This window comes from Magnolia sinica, chromosome 4 (assembly GCF_029962835.1).
Source record: "Magnolia sinica isolate HGM2019 chromosome 4, MsV1, whole genome shotgun sequence".
Classification (NCBI taxonomy): domain Eukaryota; kingdom Viridiplantae; phylum Streptophyta; class Magnoliopsida; order Magnoliales; family Magnoliaceae; genus Magnolia; species Magnolia sinica.
Window position 1 is genome coordinate 13,867,650 of NC_080576.1, and position 9,754 is coordinate 13,877,403.

The window sequence follows — 9,754 nt, forward strand, 5'->3', positions numbered from 1 at the left end:
TGATCCAAAACTTTTGTGGCCCATTAATGATCAGCCGCCACTGTTTCCCATGGTATGTTCCACCTCATAATTGGATCTGCTTCATTTTTGGGATTCCCTAAAATGACCTGGAAAAACGGATGGACGGCGTGGATATAGAATACATACATCAAGGTGGGCCCCACGGTAAGAGCATCGTCTTGGGTGAGTCCGGGGTCTCACCTAATCCGCTCCCGTGTGAATCGGTGTAAGTTGTTTGAAATTCCGCATCTGGCACACGTGTATAATATCTGGGCCGTTCACTCGAGGGTCTATCATACCACCCGTAGCTCGAAATCACACTGAGCTTCCCCATCCATTTCACTTCACATGGCCCACCTGATGAGCGGACCGGCTTGATTTTTGGGAACAGGATCCGCTGATCCAGAGCTACGCGCGTCGTTGGCACGTGTGAAGCGTGTGTCCGTAAGCAGCATCCCGATAACTTGTTCTCGGTGCGTAATCCGCACCCACTAGGAAGTCCAAAACCCCCTTTGCCGGTGTCTTCACGTTCAAGAAGGCGCCATCACCGTTCAAAAACTTGAAAAAAACCAATGGCTGCGATCCACTGGTACGGACCGCTGATCAATCTTTCGGAAGCAGCTTCTCACATCGGCGACTACGTTCAACTCCTCGTTTTCGTTCACAGATCTCGTCCCATTCAGGTCTCTTTAATCCTCCCCCCCTTTTTCTTTCTTGCTATTAAATTACATCCAATAAGGGTGCGTTTGGATGCGCAATTAGACTAAATTACAATTACAATCTATTGGAAATGACCAACAATGGTGGTGGGGCCCGCTGTCCTATTCTAGTCATCTCCACTTCATTATATTTTAAATATCGTAGTTTGATTCAATTGAGCATCCAAACAGCTTCATGCAATTTCAATTTCGTTGTGTCCTTTGATATATGACAGGACTACGGTGATAGTTCAACACCATTTTTTGTAAAATGATGGTGGCTCGTCCTCTCCACAAGTGGAGCTTTGATACACTCATTTACAGCATTCTGCACGCAAAGCCCTAAAATAACACGTTTTGAATGATCTTAATGATCCGATTGGTGGCTATCAAATGGAGAGCTAAAAACAAAATTGTTAGCTGTCCTAATCCAGATGGTTATTATCACGAACGATTGGGACGGTCCTGATTATGCTACATGTATGCCACATGTTTGGGGATGAGCCACCACCATTTAAAAAATGGCGGGGAACTATCACTATCATCTGACCCCTTAAATATAGAATATTTGATAATTCCACATGTATGTATTGCGGCCTTGTTCCCAACTGCCTCATCTGCCAACTTGGCACATGCTGCCAACATTCAAGTTGTCCATCAGGTGATCCCCACCTCGCATATTCCTTGGCCTGAAAATCAGTCTGCTTAATTCTCGGATGGGTCACACAGTAACAATCAAATTGGTGGTGAAAAAAAATTGTGAAGTTTTTTAGATGCCAATTTGCTCGGAAATTGAGGCCACCTGATGGGCAGATTAGCTTATTATTGGGCCAGGTCATTTCCTTGCCGGGACCCACTTGATTAACGGCTTGGATCTCACACATGTGTACTGACATGTAGAATGGCTAGGGTAGTCCCATGGAATTATCAAAGTTTATATAGGTGAAATTCACGGGAAAAGAAAATGTTTTTCCTTGATACGAGGTTTTCTGTTATTTGGATTGTAAAGAAAACCATGGATTCCACACACACACACAAAAAAAAAAAATCATTAGCCTCATCCATGGTAGGTTTTCTTTAGCACAAGATATGAGGTGAGTGTTATCTAATGAGTTTGAATTTTCTTCATTCTACGAAAATAATCCTCCCCAAGTAAATCTTCAATAAATAAAAGAGAAAATAAAAAAAGTCCTGGTCAAGTGGAATCCATTTTTGAGCATTGCGGAGTTTTTTTTAGTACAACATATGAGGTGATTGTTGTCTAATGAATTTGGATTTTCTTCATTTTAAGCAAATAGTCCTCCCCAAGCGAATCTTCAAAAAATAATAAATAAATAAATAAAATAAAATAAAATAAAAGAGAAAAAGAAAAAAAATGTCCTCCCCAATTGGAATTCATTTTTGAACATTGCGAAGGGAAATAATCATTGGGTAATCAATTTTTCAGCTGCCCAAACAAGGCCTAAGATTCTTTCTTGCAGTAAAGACTGTCACTAATCTTATACATGTCTAAAGAATGATGTGACTTGGTTCTGATGCTTTCTTTTGGCAGAAATTTAAAGCATCGAATGGAGGGGGATTATTGAAGACTGATATTCAGGTTGGTGATGATACACGGTCATACTTCCCAATGTCTCTATGGCAGAAACATATGGCATCTATGATATTTGCTGGTGATATTGTTTTATTACAAAGTGAGGACCCTTACTTCCAGATTTAATGCTCTAATATAATTGTTGATCATATATAGTATTTTGGGTTTCTTTTACATCAGTAAAGGGCAGTTGATGGAGCATATCACACTATTGTATGTATTGTAATTCTGCCATTTGGTGGAGGGAATTTGCAACTTTTGATTTATAGATTTCTTGAAGGAACCATACTTTTTTGGTGTTTGGGAAATTGGCATTGGTACAATGTGATCGCAGACTAGGGAAAATATTTGATAGTTCCATTTATAGTAGCAGGCTGCTGTAGATCAGAAGCACCTTGTTGGTTGTTAATCGTCTATATTGTCCCATGTGTTGAAATCGAAGTTGTAGTATGAAAAAAATAAAGTAAAAATTGGCATTAGTAATATTTGATGATGGCTGGCTTATATGTAGAATGACTGTTACAATTGTGGGATGCAGATTATTTGATGCATCATTGCTTTGTTTGGTGATTTGTGCAGTCAGCGTGCCTTTTGAGTATACTTGAAGAGTCTGAATGCAAGGGTGTAGTGATAACATCCATACTTCTGAGGGTTATAGGGACTGATTTACATTGTAGGGAGTCTCTACTTTTTATAGGCTCAGGGCATTTACATCAATGGACTTGATTGTGCTTGTGTCACTTGCCCAACCGTTTATTTTTCTCTACTTCTTCCTACGTTTTCTACTAGCTTCTCTATGGGTCTAGGTTACAATAATTTTCCAGGGAATTCCAGCCTTCTATAACCTAGTTGTTGCTTCTAGACGAAACTGCTCAGAGGGCAATAACTTTTTTTGGCATTCAAGTGTGCAACAGGGTAGTTTGTCATCTATTGGTATCAAAGACAATTTGTGTGTACTTTATTGTGTTTATCTTCTATCTATTGCCAATTTGCCATTGTGTTGTGTTACATTCAAACATTCATTGTGTACATCGAGTCCTTTGCGATAGGAACAAATACGTGATTTCGACCGTGTAAATCACCTTGTTACATGTAATGCAACCTTCGTTATTTTGAAGAGATTTGTCTCTTGAAAGAGGCTTATGTAGTCATTCTTCCTTCCTCCGACTTGATTCTTTGGAGTTGTAATCTATGTTACTTTGGTGTTGAAATGACTCTTGGGTATGGGTCAGGATGTTTGACTCATTTGACCTTCTAAGCCTTATCCCAACTAACTAGGGTACATGAATCCTTTTCTGCCATTACACCTTATCAAGGACTATATCTTCAGTTAACCCAAAAGTCATTAAATCTTTTATTACTACCTCCATGCATGTCCTTTTGGTCATTCTTCTTGACCTTTTAGAGCCTTCAACTTTAACCATCTCACTCCTAACTAGTGCAGTTCTTGGTCTCTGTCGCACATGGCCAAACCATCTAAGTCTATTTTCCCTCATCTTATTACATATTGGTTCTACTTCTAAATTCCATGAATGCATTCATTTCTACTTCTAACCTTCCTCATCTTGCGACTCATCCATTTCAACATCCTTATTTCAGCTTCACCCATCTTATGAACATGGTGTCCCTTGATTGGCCAACGTTTGGTCTCATAAAGCAGGATGGGCTTATGCTATTGTATAAAGTCTTCCCTTTAGTTTGATTGGTGTGCAGCAGTCACATAAAATTCTAGAGGCACATCTCCACTCCATCCATCCAACTCTAATTCTATGAGCAAATCCGTCTCTGATCACATGGATTATTAACCCAAGAAATCGAAATGTTTTAATATAAAATTATTTCATAAATTATCCTACTAATGATTATTTTTAATATATAAGATTTGCAGATGATTCCAGCACACCTTGTTGGCTTCTTGGTGTTAAAGAACAATACACATTTAGAGAGGTTAATTGCCCATAACAGAGACCAAACCATCATTGTCAATATTATACTAATCGTGCAAGTTTCTCCAACTCCGGGCAAGATGATTAGACATCTCTCTACTATGGGCAGTCTATTTTTACTAGCTTTCCCTGTGAGTACATGTGTCTTCATATATAAAACATGGTTTATTTCTGATCCACTCAGTGCCATGGCAAGAGTGTTATTGGGATACTCCTCTTGTATTTGAGTCTTCATGTCCTTCACCACATATATAAAATCATCATGAGGATTCATCTCCCACAGTTTTTATATTGGTGGGGTTTTCAATGAGCCAGTCCCCGGCTAAGCACAATCAAACCTTTGATTAGGCACATCTCGACAACCCCAGCCCAACCAGTTCAAATCCTGGCCAAAGCCAACCCGTGCAAAGCTGTTGACAGCCTTACTGATTGGTGACTGCAGTCGCAGTATTATTTGATATCTCTATTTTATATTTGGTGTGTCATTCAAATAATCGTCTCATCAAACTGATTTGTTTTTTGCAGTTTTATGTGTGTGTTTTTTCTTTTCTGTAATGCATTCTTCTTGTTGTTTCTTTACAGTCCCAGTATTATTTGATGTCTCTATTTTATATTTGGTGTGCCATTCAAATAATCGTCTCATCAAACTGATTTGTTTTTTGTAGTTTTGTGTGTGTGTGTTTTTGCTTTTCTGTAGTGCATTCTTCTTGTTGTTTCTTGAAATCTGACTATGTTTCTGTTTCTCCAGATGTTAAGATTGTAAAATTTGGAGATGTCTTGGAGGCTGCAACTGTCCAGTTTTCATCATTGTTGCCGTTGGTCCATCCTTTTGAATTGCTTGCCTCGAAGGGTATTTCTTTCTGTCTGTCACCTCTTTTTGGAGCTATGGGGAGTTGTTTTAAAACTGTTATAATCTTCTTAAACTTGAGTAGCGCTCAAAACTAAGTTGCCATCAATAGTTTACATGGATGGTTGCTATCTGTAATATTAAGTGTGTTTTGCAGATACAAGCATCTTCTTGCGGCTTCTTTACAGTACCATGATAAGTTTTAAAATTGGAAAGGATCCCGTGTGAGACCCATATATCTAATTTAGTTATCCATCATGCTCTTTGTACATGTTGTGTACATGTTCAAGATCTGAACTGCTCTTCTGCTTTGTCCTCGGGCCCTGCCTACAATGGATGGGGTCATTCCTCAAAACCAACAGCAATTCAATGATCCTAGCTATCAGTTGGAGGATTTTTGCCCCAGGAACGTGGTTGGTTGATTGAACTCTTTGCAATAATCCATTTGTGGACCCAGAAGTCCTTTAACAGGTGTATTTTTGTGTTACCACCCATCCATTGCAAGGCCCACAGATGAAGGATCTAGATCTCTTGCACAGGATGTGTAAAGACAACATGCTTGATAACTGGCTTAGAGATATGTACCACTGGATCCTTTGATAATGCTTAAATATCCTAAGATGGTCACATGATTCATGATTTATTAATTGGCTTTTCATATTTTGCTCTGGCATGGTCCATAATTCCCTCAATATTTTCATTTGTGCAGGCGTGGATGAATTACTAGGACAATGTCGAGTGGGGAGAACAACAAAAGAAAAACTGAAGAAGGTGGTACGATGGGTTCAACAAACTGGATCAATGCTTCACAATGTCCAAGAAAATTTTCTAGTATTCTCTATAGCCTTTACTGTTGTCCACCAGTTTGGTACTGATTTAGTTGAAACAATCAATTCACATGCTCCTGTTACTTCCAAGGATTCAGATCTAATTTATTTTGGGTTGTGTTTTCAGTTTGCATGAAAACTTCCTTTTGTTGAACTTTCCTTGAGTAATTTATTTGATCCTTGACACAAAGATATCCTCAACTTTTCAATTTACCAGACTGTTGATCTGATTGGTCGTGTCGTGGGCAGACTATTCCGCAGACAACCCCTAAATCAACAATCTTACCCCTACTAATGGTTCACATTCAACTGGCGAAAGGCTAAAGGTTGGATTGTGTGGGAGATTTTTGGGGTATGGTTATCCACAGTGGGCCTACCAGATGAATGGCGTGGATCACTGAACAATGTGCCCTATTTCTAATAACTGAATATAATTCTTCACATTCTTCACGCTGCATTCTATAGTCATTTGTTTTGTGTTATGCTGTCCATTTACCTCCAATGTTACTCGTATTATTCTAACATCAGGTTCTTTAATATCTGTTCCAAACACAATATGAGCAAGAAAATTTTCAGTTGAAAATCATCATTGAAGTTGCGCTTGGTAAATCAATAGTCCCATATTATAAGTTCGTACTGCATTGCTCTTATATGTTGCATGTTTTCCGCAGGGCAAAGACATTGCACAGCAGAAAAATTGGAAGGTTCATGAAGAAAGAAAATCACAGGATTGCATCTCAATCTCAGAATTATTGTGTATAACCGAGTCCTGTAATGCAACCTTTTATGCATGCATCGGCGAAATTTTTCTGCCATTTATGTGGAAACCTAATGAAGAATTTGAGAAGGAAAAGATGTTTGTCAGCAAGAGAGTGTCTATGATGGCTGATAATAATGTTGTGGAAGATCTTGTTTGTACCGGCTGCAAGCTATGTGGTTCTCCTATTGATTTTGGGTATGCAGATGCCGCACTTCACCACGTTGGACTAGAGATTACTATGTCCATCTCCAGCATTTCTTAAATGGTGGCAACTCAATTCACCAGCACACATGGCATAAATGTACATCCTTTCTCGGCTGTCCAAATGGTGGGCCATTACAGATGGATCATAATCGCAGTCCTGAAAATCCAATTGGTGGCCATCAAATGGATTATAAAAAGGAAAATGGTCTCAGTCCAATTCAATTGCTACATTTCATGGTTAAAGTCGTTCAAAAATGTGATTTTGGGATGGTAGATGAGTTACCACCATTTAAGAACTGGTGGAAAATGCAGGTTATAGTCTATCCTCACTCTATTACATTGAATCTTCTGAAAGCGTTGCCATCTTCTGTTCTGTGATAATTAGAACTTTGTTGCAACAGGTCTTTATCAGATCAAAACACAGTTTCACTCGATTGTCAAAAAAGCTCTAACCGCCTTCATAATGTTTGCTTGATATATAGACCATTTCTGGTGAGGATCTCTTCTCTTAACATACGCACCACCCTGAAACTAATATTTGAAATGACAAAGTAATTGTTTTCATGGACTTAGCATTCGGTATGGTGTGGGGCATCAATAGCTGAATGGTGATCCTTATCACTGCCAGAAGTGAATGTCATTCTTCTTTTTTTTTCTTTTTCTTTCATTCTTTAATTCTTCCACATCTTGAAAGATGACAATATGATTAAGAACAAAGTAAGAGGCTACATAAATTAATAATGAAAGAGTTCCCAACACAAATGATCTCCAATTCACACTTTGGCAATGGAATTGACCAAATCATTTTCTACTCTTCCTACGTGACCAAATGAAACATTTAGCATAGTAGCAATTCATAGATTTTGTAGAAAACAGACAACTTCCTCAGCTAAAATCACTCATTAATAGACCAAGATATAACATTTCTTGAATCCATAACTTGGAGAAATCTGTCCCAACTTTTAGTAGGCCGTGTGCCCAAGTTGAGCTCAGTCTATGATGCCTGGATATGGATACAGATATGGACATGGACACAGGGAGTGGGGATATGGCTGGACTTTTTTTTTTTTTTTTTGAAAATCTAGGACATGGATATCTGCACGAGTACCGCATCCAGTACTTTAGTGACATGAGAAAATTGCTAGGAGTTAATGAAAACAGTGATCTGTTAAGGCAAGTGAATGCAACTTGTTACTTTGACATCATCATCTCATAGATTGCCATTTTATATAGATTAGTTTCTATAATCTTCAAATTTTTTTTTTTTATATTTGCAATTCTTTGAATGGATCTTTGCATTCTAGCCACTGCGCTAAATGTTGGGGCGATATCAACGATTCTGTAACAGCATCTGTTTGTTTCAACTTTTCGTGTGCAAGGTTCGAGGATCACTGTCACTATTTAGGTAGTGTTGGGAAGTAACCCCCCCAAATCAACATTTGGTTGAGAATGTTGGTTAGGTGACTTTGTGTAGTGCTCAGCATCTGCGGCAGCTTGGATAATGAAAAACGAGATGGGCAGGTTATCAATTCTTGTTTGAAGCATAGTTCTAAAACCCAAAAGTCAGCTTAACTCAATGTCCAGTTGGGTCAGTCCGACTTGAAGACTCAACGAAGTCTTTCCTTGACCCGACTCTACATTTTAATACTTAAATTATTGGTAAATATTTTAAATAATTACATGTAGGTGAAATACATTAATTTGCTAGTACAAACAACTATAATTTGTATCATGCACCTGGCTAAGACCTCCATTGTTTTCATGGGTTTGAAACCCCATGCCATCACTTTTTATAAAGAGGATCAACTTAGATGCGAGGAACTTGGTTCGAGTTGTCCTGAGTTGTGTTGAGTCGACTCCACAAGTTTCATCAATTTGAGATCAAGTCTCAATCAAGATCGAGTTGCCTTGTTATTTGGCTCGAAGTCTCGTGGAGTTGAGTTGACTCGGTCGAGTTTTTGGGTCTAAACTGACTTTTAGAACCATGGTTTAGCAGTATTTGAACCATGCAAAGTATTAATTTCATTTAAAAACATCCCAGCCACCCTCGGATTCATGAGGACTTCCAAACTTACTCTTAATGAAACTCTGGCAGCATCAACCAAACCTGCAGCTCTTACATGTTCTCCAACTGTTGCAGTTATACGTATGGGACCACACGGAACATATCCCACTTCTTGTCAACAACAAGGCTGCGGAAGTCCTTTTTGCAAACATTGCTGCGGAGAGTGTTTATGCATGCTATCGACGACAAAAGGACCAGATCCCTGTCTGTGAAGGTAATTCAAGCAGCACTGCTCATTCCGAAGCTGCTGGCGAATCAGAGGCTGCCATTCAGTCATCGGGCCAGCACCCAAAACGTGCCCGGCTGATAAAAGCTGCAGGGGATAGGATGACGCCGAACTTTCATGGGATTTGGTTAATTTTACTCAAATTGCTGCTCCAACAAGGTACGAACAGTCCCTTAAGATTTGAAGTTACTGTAAATTGTGGGTTGGATGGGGAAAATGGGAGGTTTGAATTGGTCAATCTAACCATGCCATGCTATGGAACTTGTGCTGCTTTGGACTGAACTGTAGATATGATCTGGATCGTAGCTAAGTTGCATATATTGCTCTTGCATGTGAATTGGGAGGGTCTTTTCCCTGCTTTTTCCGTGTCATTTATGCTAAAACCGTATCCAACAAGTAGAGATCATTAAATTTATATATAAAAAAAACAGTAGTATCTTTAGAGCATCTAATGCAGTATCAGTACCATATCCTACAAGTATCTGTAAGTCTATTGTACTGATGTGATGTTGATACTGGTGTGAGGTATACCCAGTTTGTTTGTTTGTTTTTTTTTTTTTTTTGTTTGTTCCAACTATCTGGTAATC

The 9,754-nt window shown here is 38.8% G+C and overlaps 1 protein-coding gene across 2 annotated transcripts; it reads left to right on the top strand.

The window, feature by feature from the left end:
• Window positions 1-306: 306 nt before the first annotated feature.
• Window positions 307-9,555, top strand: LOC131242504 (uncharacterized). Of its 2 annotated transcripts, XM_058241192.1 has the most exons (7): window positions 311-683; window positions 2,251-2,392; window positions 4,987-5,088; window positions 5,795-5,916; window positions 6,584-6,867; window positions 7,278-7,368; window positions 9,017-9,555. In XM_058241192.1, the coding sequence occupies exons 1-7, from the start codon at window positions 573-575 to the stop codon at window positions 9,446-9,448; spliced, it is 1,284 nt and encodes a 427-aa protein (XP_058097175.1). In that variant the 5' UTR covers window positions 311-572; the 3' UTR covers window positions 9,449-9,555. The 2 variants fall into 2 exon arrangements, with proteins under 2 accessions (XP_058097177.1, XP_058097175.1); XM_058241194.1 differs by lacking the exon at window positions 7,278-7,368 and having other exon boundaries at window positions 307-683; window positions 9,017-9,498.
• Window positions 9,556-9,754: the final 199 nt, after the last annotated feature.

What these genes read in the sequence shown, in the direction of transcription:
- LOC131242504 (XM_058241192.1), top strand. Translation starts at nt 573, where the DNA reads ATGGCTGCGATCCACTGGTACGGACCGCTGATCAATCTTTCGGAAGCA. An exon ending in TGAATTGCTTGCCTCGAAGG is followed by an intron (nt 5,089 to 5,794) that starts GTATTTCTTTCT and finishes TCATTTGTGCAG; the next exon opens with GCGTGGATGAATTACTAGGA. An exon ending in GGTTCTCCTATTGATTTTGG is followed by an intron (nt 6,868 to 7,277) that starts GTATGCAGATGC and finishes TTGTTGCAACAG; the next exon opens with GTCTTTATCAGATCAAAACA.